This window comes from Rattus norvegicus, chromosome 11 (assembly GCF_021556685.1).
Source record: "Rattus norvegicus strain SHRSP/BbbUtx chromosome 11, alternate assembly SHRSP_T2T, whole genome shotgun sequence".
NCBI classification, from domain to species: Eukaryota; Metazoa; Chordata; class Mammalia; order Rodentia; family Muridae; genus Rattus; species Rattus norvegicus.
The window spans coordinates 62,334,430-62,354,768 of NC_141544.1; the positions used below are offsets into that span (position 1 = coordinate 62,334,430).

The 20,339-nt window shown below is 41.3% G+C and overlaps 1 protein-coding gene across 15 annotated transcripts in view; it reads right to left on the bottom strand.

The window, feature by feature from the left end:
• The window catches only part of Cblb (Cbl proto-oncogene B), a 167,065-nt gene that overhangs the window by 33,785 nt on the left and 112,941 nt on the right, over positions 1 to 20,339 (bottom strand). For 11 of the 15 annotated variants that reach the window (XR_015632574.1, XR_015632573.1, NM_133601.2 and 8 more), the window contains exons 10-12: positions 17,322 to 17,525; positions 6,710 to 6,895; positions 4,835 to 5,197 (exon numbers count right to left, since the gene is read on the bottom strand). Coding sequence is in view for 13 of the 15 variants with exons in the window: in NM_133601.2 (NP_598285.2) it covers positions 4,835 to 5,197; positions 6,710 to 6,895; positions 17,322 to 17,525 (753 nt within the window). In the remaining 2 variants the exon portion in view is untranslated. The remainder of the gene's footprint in view (positions 1 to 4,834; positions 5,198 to 6,709; positions 6,896 to 17,321; positions 17,526 to 20,339) is intronic. The other 4 variants (NM_001437715.1, XM_087575381.1, XM_087575384.1 and 1 more) reach the window with 1 other exon arrangement.

A 20,339-nucleotide genomic window follows, 5' to 3' on the forward strand; every position in this document is an offset into this window, starting at 1 on the left:
TACATAGTACACAGACATATATTCAGGCAAAAGACCCATAAACATATCAATCAATCAATCCATCAATCACTCAATCAATCAAAACGTCAGGTGAGTAAATGACAAAGATGGAGATGGCCGTGAGCCTCCATGTGCATGCAATATGCATATACAAAAGAACACCCATATACAGACAACATGCACATATATACAGTAAATTAAAGAAATAAAATGATTTCATACAGACAATAGAGATTTATTGGAAAAGCATAAAATCCATTACTAAGGTCACTCATTCTCTGGCAGGGCAATAACTTGAGGGGATTAAGCAACTCCTTTCTAATTTCATCAAACAAATTAGTGTTTCAAAACGTGACTAGCATTTTACCTAATGGCTTCATGAATTGTTGATGGACAGTAGCTTAAAGATTTCTCCTGTCTCTGAAAAGTTAGGTTTTTTTTTTTAAATGAACAATTTATTTGATATCTGCAAGTGTAGTACTAGTTTGTGCAGAATTAATGCTACATTGTGCCTGTCTGTTTCAGACTACAGGCTTTTATTTCTCACTCATTTTTATAGTAAATCCCCTTACATGTGTCATGTGCAGTACAACTTCAATGAATGTTGAAAGGCAACAGAGCAGGTGACCTCAGTAATGGAGGCAATGACCAGGGAAATGTCTTTGCTGTAACTGGAAGAAACCTAGTATTAAAAAACAAATATGTTTAGCAAATACAAATCACTTGCTTACTATCTGATCATCTTGTAATGGGTTCTAAACCGTGTCCTGAGAGTTAAGCATATTCTTAATACCACAAATGAAATTTTGTATAGTTCTTCCTAATAGGAGGCGGAAATTACGCAAGCATGCAAACAGCACAGTGCTCATTTCTATGAAGCCCATGTGACTGTTTTCCAAAAGCAGTTGTTGGGAGGGTGAAATCTAAAATGTGATTCTGAATTCCACGTTCAAGCCCCACCCATTTCATCAGACCGACCATTGGCTGTCACTAACCGAGAGAGTACAGATGAGACCACAATCATCTAGCTGAAAATAAATATTCGATGTGTCTCAGGAATCTGAATGGTGGAAACAACAGGCTGCCAGATGTTTAGACAGAAGAGGTCCTCAGCGAACACCTCTCACTCATGGAAGGGTCTGGCTGGCCTCTGGGCTCAGCCTCCTTTCTCCATGGCTGTCACTAGAATTCCACCAGAAATACTACATTTTAAAAATCTGCATCACTGATGATGCTAGTCTGGTGCTATCTCTACGTTGAAAGCTCTTTCCTACATAAAGAACTGAGAAAACTGCATACCAGACTGGTTTCCAACTGCACCACCCAGTTTGAGGCCTTTACTTTGTATATGCCTCACACGTCCTTCCAAATTGGCTTCCGATCACTGTGCATGCCTCCTACCTCCATGACATTCTGTCCTGTGATTCCCATGGGAGTTGTCTGTCATCTCTGTAAGCCTCCAGCCAGAGACCAGCTGGAAGAATACTTTATTCCGTTTCTGTCTTCCCTTTTAGAATTTCACTTCTTTTCCAGGGAACTACATATTTTCTGGGTGTTTCTCACCCATCAGAGAGCTGTCTCGTTGGCTCTGGACTGTCCGTGCTTTGACTGTTCCATTCACAACATTCTGCATCCCGTAGAGTTGGACATCCAACTCCTTACACAGCTGAGTGAGCATGAAGGAATGAGCCCCGTTCCTGAAGGGTCAGCCATGTGGAAGTCATCCAATCAGGGCTGTATAATTTGCTGTAAACCCAGCTATTCTAGATTGATTTTCTGTGTACCTCTAGGCATCACATAGTCTTAACACATATGTTTGGAATCTTTTCCTGTGACTTAGACTATATTGTCTAAGATCAAAACAATACTTTATGAAAAATTCTATATAATGAGAAGGATTTTTGTTTTAAAAACGTGTTTTATCTGTTTGCTTTTATTTCATGTGTGTAAGTGCTCAGCTTAGTATATATATGCTCACCATGTGGGTGCCTAGATTTTTTTTATGAAATGAGAAACACAAATAAAATTCCTATCTTGTGACTCTAACTGCCCCACAATCTAAAGAGTACGTCTTCAGGTGTTCCTCAGTATGTCATTGTATACCCATGTGCACCAAGGCTCTCGGTTGAAAGCCAGCTCTTGCAAATCGTGGAACTTACAGATAAGTTTAATGTCATATGTATGAACACGTGCTTCCTTACCCAAAGTGCCAAAGTCATAATCACAATCAGAGGATCATACGGCACCCTTATCTAGTGATTCCTTCAAAAGATTATTCTACATAAGGTCATCTGCAATGTCACTGTCACACAGATGACAAGTTAAGGACAGTGTTTATCACTAAGAACCAGCTGGGTCCTCAGACTCTCAATAGTAAAGACAGATGGGAACAGTGTTAATGCCCATTAGTAACAACTTCAAGTTTGCATCATATTTTAAAATATTTACTGCAGAGTTGGTTCAAACTACAGTTTTGCAACATGAAATAATCTTTGAGGATACAGGCATAGCCACATTAATACATACAATGGAGCTTAGACATTAAAGAGTCATTTTTCTTAACACTACCCCTCAAAAGAAGAATTCAATCATGAGACAAAAATAAGAAATTAAGGAAAAGTTTTATTTTTTATTTCTTGGTGACACAAGGAGTAAGTGGCAGGTGACAGGGAAAGAGGGACGCTGAGAATTAGGGAGGAATGGATGGAGGGGGAGGGAGGGAAGGAAGGAGGGAGAGAGATAAACAGAGAGAAGTGGGAGAGGGAGGGGGAGGGAGAGAAGGAAGGGGAGAGGGAGGAGGAGGGGGAGGGAGAAGAAGAGGGAGAGGGAGGGAAAGGGGGAGGGGGACAGAGAGGGAGAGAGGAAGGGGGAGGGGGAGGGAGATAGAGAGGGAGAGAGGAAGGGGGAGGGGGAGGGGGAGGGAAGAGGGGGAGGGAGAGGGAGAGGGAGAGGGAGAGGGATCGAGAGCGTGTGAACCCAAGATCAGGTAATCTCTAAGAGGTTACCTAGAAATAGAATGAAAATCCACCTCTCAGTGAGAGGTGACATTTGTAGTCGGTAACCACAACTGAACCCTCTATTAGTATATGAGAGCTAGTGATAACATCACAAAATATAAATCTACATCCATAGGAAATCCTCACCCTACTTTTCAGACTGTAACATCTTAAAAAGATAACAGCTGTGTTCTGGAAGGCTAGCTTTGTATTTCCACGGACTTACCGGGAGGTAACATCTGAAAGAACCCTGAAAGAGGGGTCTTCAAAGAACTGGCCATGGTGTCAACTACACTACCTATTTCTGAAGTCATTCAGAAATAGTTTGCAACCTGCCCTGAGGAGAAGTATCTATTCACATGAGAGCTTGTTTCAAGGTCTTCCCAAGACAAGCATCACCATGAACAAATGAACGAACAGAGGCTAAAGGAGAAACACAAATAAAACCCAAATCCCAGAAATTCTCTCCAGCCAGGACTCCAGGCTGTGGAAAAGTCCTCTGGGGACGGACTTTCAACTTCTAGAAGATATTACCAAACTGCCTTTTCTATGTGCTTTCTCCCTACCCTTACACTGTGTTTAATTAACCTTGAAGAAATCTTCAGGAATTTTCATAATTGTAAGAATTGTAAACAGTGCCTATGGCATGCAGGTCGCTGGCAGTTGTGGTTTACAATTAATGTTCTTGGCTTTAATATGCTGCCCCTGACAGCTGGATCTTCACCACAGAACGGCTGATAGACCACCACAGGAATGATGTCAGGATGTAACGTTTCGTCATCAAGATGCTTGTATACGTGCGCACGCACGTACACACACACACACACACACACACACACACACACACACACACACGGGGCGGGGGGTACATGGCATTGCATAGTTTCTTTGTATCTCCCCCACCCCTCTTCCTGGGAAACAGGGTGTCATGTTGCCCTGTTGGCCTTGAGTGTCCGAGAGTAACCTTAAACTCTCATTCCCCTGTTGGGATTACACCTGTGTGTCAATATGCTCTTTCCTAAATGTCAGATGACGCATTAAATCCAATCCACAGTTTTGAAGGCCTAGATTATACCCCTTAATGAAAGCAACAAAAAGCTGGGGCCAACTGAGTATGAGCTAAAGAGGGAGATAACACAGATCTGATCTTACAGCTAAGATCAGCATGGAGTAAAGCACCAGAAATGACTTTGGGACACTTTCTGGGGAGACGACCCAGTGTTCTTGTCTGCTGGTGCCACCCCTTCAGGTGCCTGTACACTTAGATCCTTTCCTAAGTGTAGGTGACAGGGAGTTAGTGTTTAAATGACGACCTAGAAGTGTGGGAATTGCTTTGCTTTATAAGAACAGCTGGCTTGGTGGACAGGAGTGAAGTGGGTCACGCTTTCTAAGAAGGTGAGAGGTTTGGGACTTGGGCTGGATCAAGTATAGTATGTCCTCCTAAAGAAAAGCCCATGCCAAGACTAGCCTATATGTGCAGTGACTCAACATTCCCAGTCTTAACTGAGCAAGGAGACCGAGAGGCTCTCAGCAGAACAGTGAGGAAGCAGACCGATCTCTGACGAGCCGTTCTGCATCTGCATCTCACTACTATACACGGACAGTCTTTTCCTACCATCCCTCACGTGCAACTTTAAATGAGCTTCTCACTGTCCAGAACCTGGAGTTAATTAAAGAGCACCAAGGAAGTACGGTGTCATCCAGGTAAAACAACTGACCTAAACGCTGTCTGGTGTTCACACTGGACACAAAGCCTCCCCTTGGAAAGCTCATGAAGCCTCTCGTTGTCGGAAAGCTCGGCAAGCTGCTTCTCCAGCTCCTATTGCCCATTTTCTCACCTTGGCGCCTTCTGAAGGCAAATCGTGGCGTCTGTGTTTCCTCATAAGAACCTGGTCAGAGCCCATTCGACTGTGACGTCCATTTAAGTTGGAGTTTGCTGTGACGCCAGGCTTTGGAGAGCCATCCCCTAGGATGCGACATCCCATCACCTGATTAGTCCCGAAGGCATCCCGAGGGCACCAGGCTTCAAGAGGCATTGGCTGGTCCCTGGAAGGCACACCCTCTCCGTGGTGGAAGTGTCTGCTCAGTCTACTGTCAGGCGGGATTGGCGGAGGCCGCTCTGGTGGAGGCGGAGGATCTCGCAAGGGAGGAGGGGGTGCTGGGAGTGGTTTGTCTTGTTTTCTAACCATGCATGGAGAAGACTGGGGAGGTACGGAAGACAAAACACAAAACCAAGAAAGCACGACGTTTGTACCATACACTGAAAAGACTCTCAGACTCAGAACACTGGATTTTCTTCTTAACCACAATATGCTATTATTACATTTCTAATAAGCTTCTACATGACTTTTTTTTACATTTCTTTTATTACTAATGAAAATTTGAAAATTAATGAAAAACTTACATCAGTGTGCCACACTAAGAATTTTGAACAAATGATGATATACATGTAAGAGTTCTAGAAACCATACAGGAAAGAAGTAGAAGGTTAAAATTATATGCTTCAACTACCATTATACTAGTATGGCAATAATAAACTGTCAATTCCTGTGAATCAAGAGACACAGAAAAATTCAATAGCACCGTTTCATTGCTTCTTCGCCACTGAAAAGAAAAAATATTTGAAACTATTTTAAAATTCTTTTTTGTTTTCCTCTTTGTAGTACAGTGGAAGCCACACGGGTCATTTGCTTGGGCACTTTTAACAGTGTCACCAGGTCAGTGAGGATCTAAATGGCAGAGCAGCTGCTGACAGACTCACCTGACTTTGTGGGTCCTTAGAAGCTAAGAAGGAGCGCCAGTCTAACTGCCAGAGGGCAGCATGGAGGAACTGAGTCCTCCCAAGGGGACGCTGCATGCCCCTTAGGAGCTTTTAGTGTTTATTTAAAAGCCTATTTAAAAGTTTATGCTTTTTACATTAGGAAATGTCAAGGAACAAGAAAGAATTTGTTGCATGTCTACATGATTCAAAGTTCTACCCTAGCCAGGAGTCACAGGATTGAAGCCAAGTTCAGGACGGCATAACAGAAGAAAACAGCACTAAATGCATTGCACTCTTTGGCTATCGTAGACTGTAAGCCCATTAGTAAATTATATTTAAGTTTTTATAAATTTACATTTAATAAAATATATGCTCTTTATTATTAAAATTTAAAAGAACCCTGCATAAAACTACAATGAACTGCAGGCTTGAGTTAAAATTATGCTTCTGATATTAAATAGTAAAATAGTTACTTTGCAAACATTATAATTTGTTGTAATTAATTTCCTGGGTTTAAGGGAAGTCTGTACGATCTGTCTTCTGAGTCACCTGAAGCATGGGTGATAATGTATCACACCTCAAGCCCTTATGCAAATACACTCCCCTTGCATTTTTCTTGTTATGACATTATGAAAGCACGTGTAAAATGCCATTTGATAACAGCATGCAAATTATTGTAATGCATATGATGACCTTTTAAATGCATTTTATAGATATTATATCTTACTCTGCTATTTACTTAAGCAAATCTGGGGTCTACAGACAGGCTCTCAGCAATTATATAACTTTCATAGTAATTTTATAGCAAGAAAGCAAGGAACATGACAGCAGGCTTGGTATAAATAAAACAAGAGAAACTTACTGCGGTTGTTATAAACAGTTACACACCTAAGAAATAGGCACCCGAAGGACCCGATAACTGCCTTCTGTATTCCTGAGGGCACTGACTCACCTTCGGGGAGCCCGTGGGGCTGCCACAGGGAGAGCGCACGATGCCTTTCTGAATGAGGTCCAGGCGGGGAGGCACTGGTGGCAGGCTGAGGTGGGGGATCTGGAGAGGGTCTGGCTGAGGCTTTCTTCTCTGGGCAAGGGGTGAGGATCCTGGCGATGTGACTGGCGAGTTCTGCCTGTCTGTGCACTAGGAGAAAAGCAGAGAGGATATTGGGCATCTGTTTGTGAAGGGGAGAACATCCTGCCTTTCTGAGGAGGACAGTGACGGGAGGCTGAGTAACAAATCTGGAAAGTTTTCCCTCACACTTTGTAGGAAGTGCTTTAGAGAAAAGCACGTTAGAACGCCACAGAACCCAAAGTAGGCTTTCTTCCCAGAATGGGTCTAGCCTCTGAGGAGACCAGAAACACTCCCTGCAGCAGTACACATCCTGCTGAGGTACCTAAAAAAACTATTTGTAAATACAAGTTTTATTCTATACACTGTGCATCCCATGCTGCTCATGGAATACTAGGAAATGAATTCAGCCTTAAAATAAGGAGACATGCAAAACACACATTTTAACCAAGTATATTTTCCATATGGAAAAGAAATCCTCGAGCTAAATGGTTTTTGTTAAAAGCGGCTATGTGAATCTCAGAAGGTTTGTACAAGTATTCCAACAATTAAGATTCTATGCTGCCTCACGGTCTTCATCCTCTCTGGGAGTCACTGTTCAAGCTATACTTAGGAGCTGGAGAATTACATTCCCCTTGCAAAGCACTTTACAAAATCAACTGAGGGACCACTCGGTAAGCATCCGAAAATATGACACCATTACGTGCAAGAGTTGTCCTGTGTTCCTCTTACATACAGCAGCGTTATTCACGGCAGCCAAGATATGGAGTCACTGCGTCTACCGACGGATAAGAATGTGCAACATTACTCAGGGATGTCTGTGGTGACATGCATAGAAGGTCCCATGAGCTAAGGCAGATTGTAAAAGGCAGAAGCTGTGCGCTCTATGTGCAAAGTTTAGAAGTATGCACATTGGCAAGCTCTTTGTAATTGATGTTTTCCTGGACATGGTGCCAATTTCCACACAGCTTTTCAATTTATTTTACTTGTTAGCTCTCTAATATAAACAATATACTTTTACTACATAAGCATTGAATTAATTCCTATAAACTGTGATCAATGCTTGTTACTTACCAAAAATGCAGTTTTGTGTCTGCTCTATACTGGTTAGCACTATACCAAGAGCATTTAACCACTATTAAATACCATCTCAGAACATGGTTCTGAAGATGCTTTCGATAGATACACTGGCGAATAGTAACCATTCCCCTGCTGTGAGGACTTGTACTGAGCTCACCGCTTGCTATTACAAAGTAGCTTGAACATTAGACTTTTAAAGAAAAGATCCTACAGCTTTTCCAACACAGAAGAAGTGACAGAAGAACTTACTGAGAAAGTAACTATTATGTGTGGCATTAATACACAGAATTTATGAATCAATATCTAAACCACTCACACTGGGGAGAATGGGCCATTCTTTTGAGTTAAGGGAAATGAGTAACAGACCATTTGTTTATCTGGATTCCAGGTCTGTGTCACCTTTAGCACTCTCAGAACTTTGGGATAACCCATCCTTTTTGTTTAGGAGATTCTACAAGCCTCGATTTCTGTGTCCAGGATTACCTCATCTGCATGTGACTAACCGCAGCTCCCAAATTCACATCTTGCAGCTGGGGCTTAGGGACCCTAGAAATGTCAGGGCACATGGAGCGTTTCATGAGTGTACACCTACCAATCTCCCCCTATTCACTGCTTTAGCTACTCTTTATTTCCCTGACAAAATTCGCAATGTGTTTTATTACTTAACATACAATGCTAGTGACCATCATACAAACTGTAGGATCCACATCTGTGACTTTAACAGAAAACCTTCACGCAACAAGTCGAAGAAGCAAAGCATTTAAGCTACACTGCTCTTGCTCGGCAATGCTAATAATCAGGGGCCTCATCCTCTGGAGTCACTTTCATTTCATCCACACCTTTAAAGAATGACTTTAGAAGAACCTTTAATAAGATCCATTATTATGGAAATGGCAAGGCATCTGCTAAGGAGCTTCAAGTCTAGGCAGGTTATTATAAAAATGGGGCAGGAGAAAAGCTCCCAATAACTAATGAGAGTTCTAACAATACAGAGATAATCAAAGTCGCCTTATGATACTTCTAGCAAGATCTCTACTTAATGAATTTCATATTTGAACAAGGGAGATGCTTGTATTATAATAAGCACATTGAGAACGAGTCAGAGAGTCAATATTTTTCTCTAAATGCCTGAGGATTAATGAATAGAGGTAATTTTTTAACCACATAAAATAGAATAAAATATTTTAAGTATATTCTCTTTGCTTCCAACTATTATCTTGGTCTTCATTTATTGTATTAATTTGTGAGCATAACGAAATGAAAAGTATTTAAAGTAGCTTGTAATAGTATCATTCAGAAGTTGTGCACAATAACAATGTTTAGTTCACACTCTAACATTCCCACATGGTTTATAGTTAGACACAGACAGTTAATGTTCTCTATTTTGGGCTATCTCTAGCACTGTCCCATTAAAGCAATAAGCAAAAGGTTCTATGAAGCACAGTGTAAAACCAATACAGTCTCTTTCTCCACAGTCAAGCTCCCAGGAGCCTCAGCCTGGAAGCATTTGAAAGAAACTCAAATTGAGACACTGGGAACAAACTCAAAATGAAATGTCTGGTAAGCATTTCTTGAACTTCTCTAGGAGAAGAGGGTGCATCCTGCTGCCTCACTAAGAGATAGTTCAGTGTGGAGAGGTGAGCTGGCTTCTGAGATACCGTTCTACTGCTATCTTAAAATGCCACGAGCTTACATAAGAAGGGATTTAATTTGGGATTCATGATTGCAGAGGGTTAGAGTCCATGACTATCATGTCAAGCAGGCAGGCAGACAGGTGGGCAGACAGACAGACAGGCGGTAGGCAGTAGGCAGGCAGATGAGGGGGAGATAGACAGACAATGGTGATGATGCAGGCTTTTGAATCCTCAAAGCTCACCCCCAGTGACACACCTTCTGTCTGAACCGAGGAAGATCACACTTGTTAATACTTCCCAAACTGTCCCACTAACGGAGGACTGAGCATGTACGCATACATACTTATAGGGACCGTCCTTATTCAAACTGACAGTATTCATGTTCCACTGTGGCTTGTGGAGCTTTTTAGATGCCACAGATTAGAGACAGTAAAAAGGATGAGTTGGCTGTAAACGCACACATGGAGACACAGTTGTGGGACTGCGTGACTGTACACTACAGTCTGGCAGGGAAGTAAACAACAAAGTTGCCAGAAGGGCTACTCTGCAGTAATACAGAGCGTGTCACATGTGGCTCTAACCCCAGGGGCACATCTCTATTAAAGTAATAAACTCTGCTAAGCACTCAATGTGACACTGACTAGCCTTGCAGGGCCTCTGGTAGGAGGGTCACCAGTTCCTGGCCTGTGACTAGCCGCTTTAATCTTTAAATTTCTTTGAAGTTTTACATTTTACCTTAAACACTTCTGTGAATTTTACAACCTGATGTGAGCATATGTATGATTTTAATTTAAATTTGCATCCCCTCTCTCTTCCCGCAACACATCCTTAAATCCTGTTGCAAAATGTGACTTTCTAGAAATAAGTTGTGTTGTTGAGTTTCGTGGCTTCATGTGCCCTTTGGCTCACTCAGCTGCATAAGCAATTTTGAGAAGGCAGGGAAGGGTGACACATGATTCAGAAATAGTTCCACAGAGAGGGCTGAGGAGCGAGAACACTCTGGGAATTAAAGGAACAAATTTCAGCCAGTGGGCACATGCTGTCACAGGAAACCTCTATTTCTCCTCACATCAGGCAGAACAAAGAACAAACAACTGCTACTTGGAGACTGCAGTTCTCCTCCCTAATGTAAAGAATTTCTAATTTTAAAAATTTACCTCCAATACAGAAAATAACTATACCATAAGCTTATCTAAATTACTCAACACTTAAGAAGAGTATTTAGCCTGACATCTTGACAGCTTTGCATTTTCTGTGTGGTTTAAAATGTGGAACATGTCTTAGTAATGAATTATTTTGATGCAATCTTGTACTGAAGAAACCATGCAGGATTATCATGTAGGTAATGAGATACTACAGAATACAGCCAATTTCTTGCTAAATCAATATAATTTCACCTTAAAAAACAAGAAGTAGTAATATCTAACAAAACTCCTGGACAAATCAAGATAATAATATTTAGTTCTCAGAAGGACAGCAATGTTCTAAGGAGTTTAAACTTACACTATATAAAAAATAATGGAACAACCGGTGCTTGGCTTCAGCACCGTTCTGCAGTCTTTTCTCGTTCTAACCCATGTAACCTGCTCCTTAACGAGCGCATATGTCAGAGGGAGGATGAGGTCGCAAGGCGCACAGACACAAAGCACAAACCAGAATGAGACGTGGCACTGGGACTCAGTGTGCCTCAGAGAGGCACAGTTAAGAACAGTGTCAGCAGGTCACTGTGCACTAAACAGTGCTCAAGGTCTATCATGTGCTTATGAACATCGGGTGTCCCCGCAAATGAAAGGGAGAGACAGACTTGGCCCCCAGGAAGCTGATATTCTGCCAGCCCGGGTAGACGCGAGGCTGAGTGTAAGAGTTCAAATGCCTGCTTTTTTTCCTATGCTATATATTCATATAACTTTGGAGTGACACTCAGAATGCTTGCCAGGTCACCTATAATAACACACATCACGTGATGGACCTTAATGTAATAAAAGCTGGGTCACCTATAATAACACACATCACGTGATGGACCTTAATGTAATAAAAGCTGGGTTTTTGTTGTTTCAGTTTTGCTTTGTTTGGTTTTGTTTTTTAGAAAATACAATGCATAATGCATCAGAACGAATTCAGGTTCATTTACAAGTTGTGCCCATCAATTGCTGTATTTTTTTTTTTCAATTGCTGTATTTTACATGTAACTTACTCTTTTCTCAGTTACTTTATAAGTTTGGTGGGTAATGTATTCCATCTAAGACCTTTGATCTCAAATGGAGGAAACAAAGGCATGGAGCTGGAGAAATCCTATCTCAACAGGTGATATTAATTGTTTAAATTGATTTAATTGATTTGAACTGTTTTAATTATCAAAATGTAAGTGGTTATAAGTTTGGTGGTATTAATGACATTACTAATCCTCTGGGATAGAGAGCCTCAATGGCAGGAGAAGGGTGTAGGACAGAGAGGCATGGCCACCATGTGAGGGAGCAGGGACAATGTGGCCCAGACCGTGGCCCAGTTGGTCATCCCTCTCGGTCCAGAGCAGCCGAGATAGAATATAAAGCTTAGTGAGTAATAACTCCGGATTATTGGTGGAAGGCAGACTAACCAATGGAGGTTAGGCAGTGGCTTAGTTATTATGACATATTCAAATATAAAGGCTGTGAGTCTTTCATTTGGGTACATAAACCATTGATACAGGTAGTGAATCTGCCACTGGGATTTATTAAATATTAATTCTACAAATAAACTATTAAGAATTTGCTGGGGAGGGGGAGACAGGAGAGAGGCCCAGAGAGTCAGAAGAATGAATGGAAATATGCAGCTGTGTGGGGTGAGGGGAGGACTTCTAGAAAGTCCCAGAGACCTGGGATGTGACCGGTTCCTGGAACTCGCTGGGGATGCCCAACAGTGGGGAAATGGAACCTGAAGAGATCACCTCCAGTAGATAGGCAGTGTCCCCAGTAGTGGGATGGTGTCACCAATCTATGTCCAAAAATTTTGACACAGAATTGTTCCTGTCTAAGAGAAATGCAGGGACAAAAACTGAGCAGAGAAGAAGGAAAGGCCATCCAATGACCGGCCCAACTTGGTATCCATCCCATGGGTAGGCACCAAACCCTGACACTATCACTGATGCTATGTTTTACCTGCAGACAGGAGCCTAGCATGGCTATCCTCTGAGAGGTTCAGCAGCAGCTGAGTGAGACAGATGCAGATACTTATGGCTAATCATTGGACTAAGGTTGGGGACCCCTGTGGAAGAGTTAGGGGAAAGATTGAAGGAGCTGGAGGAGGCAGCAACCTCATAGGATGACAAATAGTATCAACTAGCCTGGACCCTCAGGAGCTCCCAGAGACTAAGCCATCAACCATGGATGTCTGTGGCCCCCAGCACATATGTAGCAGAGGACTGCCCTGTCTGGCCTCACTGGGAGAGGATGTGCCTAACCCTGTAGAGACTTGATGCCCCAGGGAAGGGGGATTCAGGTGTGTGGGGGAGAGTAGCACCCTCTTAAAGGCAAAGGGGAGGGGGATTTGGGTGAAGAATTCTTGGAGGAACCCAGAAGGGGGACAATATTTGGAATGTAAATAAATAAAACAATTAAAAGAAGAATTTGCTGATACTTTTTCCAATATTAAAAAGTCAGCTGACTAGCATTATGGGTATCTTATTTTCCCTGTGATGACAGAGAAAGCTCCGACTTTCTAACCCACCACCTATACTGATTCCTGGGGCTCACAGAGAACCAATTGCTTGAGAAATCCAACAACTCAGAAATTTGGATAACCATACAGATTTGAGAAAAATCTTAAATCACTTTTGAGTGCAATCATAAAATGCCTTCTATCTATAAGGGCATCCATCCAACTCAGTTACGTGCAACTTCTAAATACTAGAAGTAGGAAATCTCCATGGTAACAGGAAAATACAATCGGCTCAGTTTTCTATGTAATAATGGAAGGATTATTAATTTAAGGAAGGCAAAAAGCTTGTGATAGGCAAAAACAACTGTACGTACCATATGGTCATCAACCAATTTATGAAAGGAGATAGAAGAGAGAGAGAGAGAGAGAGAGAGAGAGAGAGAGAGAGAGAGAGCGAGCACAATGGAAGTGGAAGATTAAAACACTGAATCTTCCTGCTGATCCGAGATGGACAGTCACTCTTGATTTGGGAAAGCAAGACTAAAAGTTAAAAAATAAAGGACAAGTCAATGATGCTTATAAAACAGGAAGAACATTCATGAAGAATGTCTTATGTCAAAGCTGGGAATCTTTGTTTATAACCTGTTTTCTAACTCATCACTAAATAAAACCTATTGAACCTTTTCTTTTTAAAATCAAGATGGAGAATTTTTTTTTTAAAAAGAGAGAGATTTGATCAGGTAACCACCCTCAGAAAGAATACACAAATGCATTTATTCATTTACTTTAAATAATTACTGAGTATGCCTTGGTGACAGAAACATTAGATGTGGCCTGGTTTTAGTAATACATAATCATTTGTAGTAAGTTTGCAAAAGAGCTATAACAAAACATAGAAACACAGCACAGAAACATGATTTTACAGAAATAGTTTTCCAATTATTCAGAAAGAATTTACGCTTGCATCCATTCCAAAATTAAGGATGCATTACAAGTGAAGTGGCAAAGGTTGGTGAAATACTACAAAAGCCATGATCTGCTTAACTGACTAGAGACATATTAGTAGACATAAGAGCCATTTAATTAAATCATGACATCAAATTAAAACTAAAGAACTGTAATTTCGTTTCTAAAATGTCTAACTGTTGTAAGGGTCACACAGACTTGAGGGACAGAAGCTAAGGATGCCAGAGAGCATTGTTCTCTTGGGGTTAAACAACAGAGAGGATTACCGTGAAAATCTCTCATTTTCCAAACAGACACCTCACAATGTCCCAGGGGGAACGCCTGTCCCTCATCTTGTACTCTGTTCTCAACTTGTGTTATTAGACTCCTGCGAGAAGTGGTCCAGCATCAACTTAACTGAGGTAAAGTAGGCTAGAACCACAGCTATTCACAACCTGATTCAGGACAGCTGTTTTTCTCCTTCTCCAAGTAGTAAGGTACACGAAGTTCTGGAGAGAATTAGTTTTGGAGCCACACCCAATCTCCATGTGGAACACTGAATTTAGTCAGGGGAAACAGAAATGCCTTCTTCCTAGCTAGAAAGTCATCTGAGCTGTTGTGTGTTTCTCAAATGCTTTCCTGCCATTTGAGATTACCCAGTCATTCAATAAACTCTCTTTAAGTGCACCCTGAAAGCTATACCTGAGCAACAAGCTTTCTGAAAGGGCCCGGGAAGGAATATTTTTAGGCTTAGCAGATCAAGAGATAGGAATCAAAGTGACTATGTAAGTGCTTCATTATCACCTCAACACATTTCACTTGATATGCAAATTGTTACTTCAAGGGGAAAAGTCCCATCAGTCAATAAAGGCAACGTGACAGCATTCACTCCTGTATTCTCACTGTCACTATGCAACTTCCTTCTCACGTAGGACATGAGACATAGCCAGACCGCCAGAACAGTGAGCTGGGATTCTGACGTCTTCTGGATGGGGGAGCATCATCTCTGTGTGCCAGTGTAGCTCCTTTTACATGGACAGAACTCAATGATCTGTACCAACTCAGACTGGGAAGTGTGTCAAAATCTGGGGCATTCTTAATTTCAATGAATACAGGCAATAAAATAAGCACTATTTTTGATCCCACTGACCTGACGTGTTAGCCTCTTAAACACGTGATCTCATTTGATCAGTTTAACTAATAATGTAGGAAACTGCTGTTGCTGCTTTATGAAAGGATGGTGAAAATGGGAGGAGGGCTAAGTAGTTTGCTTAAGAGAGTTCTGTTCTATCCTGTAACACAGCTGGTACACTACCCCTTCCTGAATGTTGGCTGGTTGGACACTCACACTGTCATTCTCTTTGAGCCTTCTTTCTTCCCTTACTCTTAGTAACTGAGGAGTAACAACTTTCTCTTGAGCCAAAGAGACCATACAATTAAACAGCCAAACAAAAGTCAACAACTGCTATCTCTGAAAGATGAAATAAACGGCAACCTATGAGTTATCTTATGGAACCTCTGTACCCCTAACAGAGAAGAGCCAACGTCCTTCCAGCTCACGGCTGAATCGAAGCAGAGTGACACTGGTGATGTCCACCTACCTGCACATGTAAGAACTTCTATGTAAAACGGAATGTCTGTGGTTAGCATGGAACTCTGGGACAGAGAAATTCCGAGAGGTTTCCTCAGCAATATTTGATGCAGCCTTGAATTAGCCATAGAAATGGCCTCCTCTGGACTCTGCACCTACCACTTCCCTACTATATAGCGACAGGCACACAGTGTGACATTCCTGAAGTGGCTGCCATCACCTGAGTGGCTTTGGGGAAAGCTTGCAGGCCAATCTGACTCCTGGAGGGATGGGTACTGTGGCTGTAGGAGCCAGGAGGGATGCTCCCACAGCAATCAATCCCACTTCTGAGTTTCATAGCATAAAACATCTCCATGTAATCTGGATTTCACGTGCATGTCTATACAAAGGGCAGTGTGAGATCTAGCCACCTATCCACCATTTCTGATGTCTAAATTATTCAACTGTCATGCTGATTCTTCTGTGAAGTAAGCACTGGGAGGCAGCAGCGTTTACTCTCGGTTCATAAGGTCAGTGTTCTAAGTTAACAAGCAAGCCTCGAATTATAGTACATTCACAAAGATGAATTTTATGTGATTTCTTATAAATAGAGGACCAGGATGTCGTTTCTGTTAAGAAAATAAATCTAGTGGACACTTCTATATTCAACAAAAATGGTAATCAAGTACAATCTCACCATTTTAAACTTCCTATCTTGAAGTTTTCTGCACATTTGAATCTCATTCTGGGATATTTAATTTTATACAAATGTTCTCATCTGACTCCCACAAGGTTTAAACAAATGATTCCCTTTCATCGAATATTTTATGAGCTGATCAATACTGCGTGTAGTATTTAAAATTATTATTTTTATTTTTGAGAATATATAATCACACAAACTCCTATTTCCTCCCTCCAAACCTTTCCATAATACTTCTCCTTGCCCTCTTCCAAGTTCAAAGTTCCAAGTTCATGGCCTCTTTCCTTACTAATTGTTCTCAAAAACACACCCACACACCCACACCCTTCTAAATATAACCTACTCGGTCTGTATATTTCGTGTATGCATGTTTTCAGGACTGAAGGTTAATTATTGACAAACTATTGGTGTGCTCTTCTCTGGGGAAGACTATTTCTCCCACTCTCTGCATTCCTTACAGTCTCTGGTTCTGTGTGTAGGGTTGAGGCCTCTTGGGCTTTCCCCACCACTTTTATTTACTGTTGTCCTTGTTCCACTCATCATGTTGGTGAGACTCCCTCCTTCTGAGATCGTTAGAAAGACAGAAAATCCATGGCCCTCTGGTTCTTCCAATCTGTTTGCCAACTTCCCACATAGTTCCCTAAGCCCTAGACACAGGAGTGTTTTGTGGATGTAAGGACTGGGACTGGGCTGTAGAGCTCTGCATTTTGCTTCATAGGGATTTCTGCAGTTGTCTTTATCAGCTGCAAAGAGAAATTTCCATGATGGGGAATGAGAACTACAATTTTTTAAAAAAGGGAATACGGTTTATATGTGAACCTCGGTTTTGAATCAACAGTGCTTTCTCAGTCATACAGACACACATGGAGTGCTGGAGCCTAACTGAGGAGTCACCTCGGAGCATGCAAGCTGCACTCTTGCACTCACGCTTACCTTGCGAACACTCGCCAGCCGGTTCATCATCAGAGACTCCTCTCGATCATCGTCATCATCCAAGTCGAGCATGGGGATGCTGAAAGGGTCGATGATGCTGCAGCACCTGGAGCCTTCGTCTCTGGGGTCAAAGGGATCCACGATGATAGGTTCGGTTCCTTTTATCTCACAGCGACAGAAGGGGCAGCCTTGGCCATCAGACTCCTAAAATGAAGAAAAGAGACCGACTGGCTCAAAATATCCAGAGTCTCACAGTTGGACATTTATAAAATGTTTCACAAGTTTGTGGATCGAGGATGGGGATATCTTGAAGAAGCAGTTGAGCAAAAATGGTTATAAGTCAACAAAATATTTTATGAGGCTTGGCATTAAATTTAACAAAAAGCAAGTGTCAAAAAAAAAAAGCTTGAACTTCTAAAGAAGCTTAGCTTAATTTTCACAAGTATTCATTTGTAATTCTAATCAACAAGGCTTTACAGTCCTCAGATACTGAAAAATGAATTATGTCCCTCTTCAAAACAACAATGCTAATTAAATATTCCACGAAAAGAACATCCTGGCAAAATTAAAAACAACGAGAGCAATAATAAAATAGCAATCAAAGCAACCTATTTGAAGTCTACTTTGGAAAGTTCTTGTGCATATTAACTGTGGGTAAATATTTCTGCTTAAATCCACGAGGATTTGTCAAGTCTTGGTTAACAAGGAATGAGTGTGGAAAATAAAATAGTACCGAGAAGTAACCATCTAGGCTGAAAGCATTATGGGCTACATCTTACGCTTGCCCTAAAAGGCTCAGCTATCAGTCTGCAGTGTCACCGTTGTTACTCGAGGCTTAGTGGAATGCAGTGAGGTGTACTTGGGTGTGGCAGTGAAGGTATTACTAGCACCCGGTCCTCTTCTATCTTTCTCTCCACTTTCTAGATGACAAGAGGTGAACGTCTTGGCTCCATCACACACTTTACCACCAGCATAGCCTGAAACCTCATGAGCCTCAAGCCAAAACTCATTCCTTAAGTTGATTTATCTCAGTTTCAATTCAACAGTGGGAAGCTGACTACTGCAGAGCCTGTCGTCTTGTCTTGCTCATGTGGAATCTAACACTGTAAAATATGAAGAATCTTTCTATCTGGATTTCAAAGCAGAGACCACAAAGGATTTGGTCAAATATTTGGGGGTGAGAAATGTGATTGTTAGAGGTTTTGTTCATCTTTCCAAATTCATGTCTCTAAGCTCTAATAGCTTTGAAAATTCCCCATTGAGAGCCGACAAAATGAGATGGTCTCTCACCCTTTCTTCTAGAAAGGGGAGTTAAAGACATTCGCTGCCCTGCCATTTTGGTATTATATTCACTTACTTTAGTATTACAGTGTAAAAAGTCAAAATTAAAAAAAAAAGTTTAAGGAAAAAAAAAAGGACAAATTAGCACGATTTTCGCAGACAAACATACAGAAACTATCCTATACTTAGCTCAGGACTACTGTACTATAGCCACTTGGCCTGTGGGAATTGAGTCACCCACTTTGAAAAATGTGGTTTCAGAGGCATTATAAAAAGTTCTCTGAACATCTCTGGACCATACCAGATGTTTACTTAGAAGCAGATTCTATTGGTCTATATTGTTTCCTTTAACTTCTCTTGGGCTAACAGACTAAATACCTTATTCACAATGTATATTACCAAAAAGAAAAATTAGCATCGAATTGCTTTGTGATAAGAAACTGTAATATCCCCATATCCATATGCTTCTACAAAATTTTTAGGACTTGAAATTGAACACTCATAAGTACATATGATTTTGAAGAGGGGGGGGAGGGAGTGAGGGAGGGAGGGAGGGAGGGAGGGAGAGAGAGAGAGAGAGAGAGAGAGAGAGAGAGAGAGAGAGAGAAAACCGTGAGCACACATACCAGCCATGTTCAGAACTGATGGCAATAAAAGTTTTGTAACTCATAATTTCACCCAGGATAAAAAAACAAGACTGAAATCTTCCACTTTCGGTAAGGTAATCTCCTTACTTTGATCTTTTAACACAAAGAAATTTTAAAGAAATCTAAACCTTCCTAGTTGGATTTTACAAAAAGAACTGGATGAAATCTCGCTACTGTAAAGGTTAAAGTCTGTCCTGTGTGTCTGTATTGCTGTTTCTGTATAGATTATACATTAAATCCAATCATTCAAAAAAGGTAGCTCTTCATGTATACACTGAAAAGGAACTCATGTTCTCTATAACAAGGTGGAAAGTAGAAATCTGGGGCCTATGTGGACTTTCATTCATAAGACAATTTAAACATTGCTGTAGCAAATTAATTAAGACAGAGTATAATGTTTACATGCATTCACGGCCCACCTTGGACAACAATTACATCATGCCTAGTCTGTTTCCTCTGTGGCTTCATGTCTTTCACTTGTCTATGATTTTGAAGCACATTGGATAAATTCATACACATATATTTCAGTATGGATACCGAAACACAAGTCACTTAGAGAGGTAGTGCAACTATTGTAACTAAAACTAACTCAAATCGAATCATAAAGCCATAACATCGGTTAGTACAGTGACTGGAAGATGTGATACTTACTATGTCTCACTCTTGGGCCTATCGATCCTGCCGCTCTAACCCAGGACTGTTTGGATTTACACTACCTCCTTCATCCTAAGATTGACTGACTTTTCCTTACAGAGAGGAGGGGTGACAGGCAACAGCAGACAGATAACACGAGGCAGCCTGGGCATGGTTCTTCTAAACCAGGACGTAACTTCTTTCTCCAAGCTTTTTACCTGGCCATGGAAGTGACCTTGCTTCTTAGACCTAACAGGCACATTTTGTGGCTGTGAAATGTAAACAGCTACACTGACTGTCCAGTTTGATTGGCCAATGGCTCCACTGACTGCACTTCTTCCTCTAGTGTGACTTGGCCCATCTCTCTTTGGCTTTAATTTAACTACTGTCATATGCAAATGAGACAGATCCATAAATTTTAAAATGCTACTTTGGTTCCTCTGCCCTAGTTTCTGTC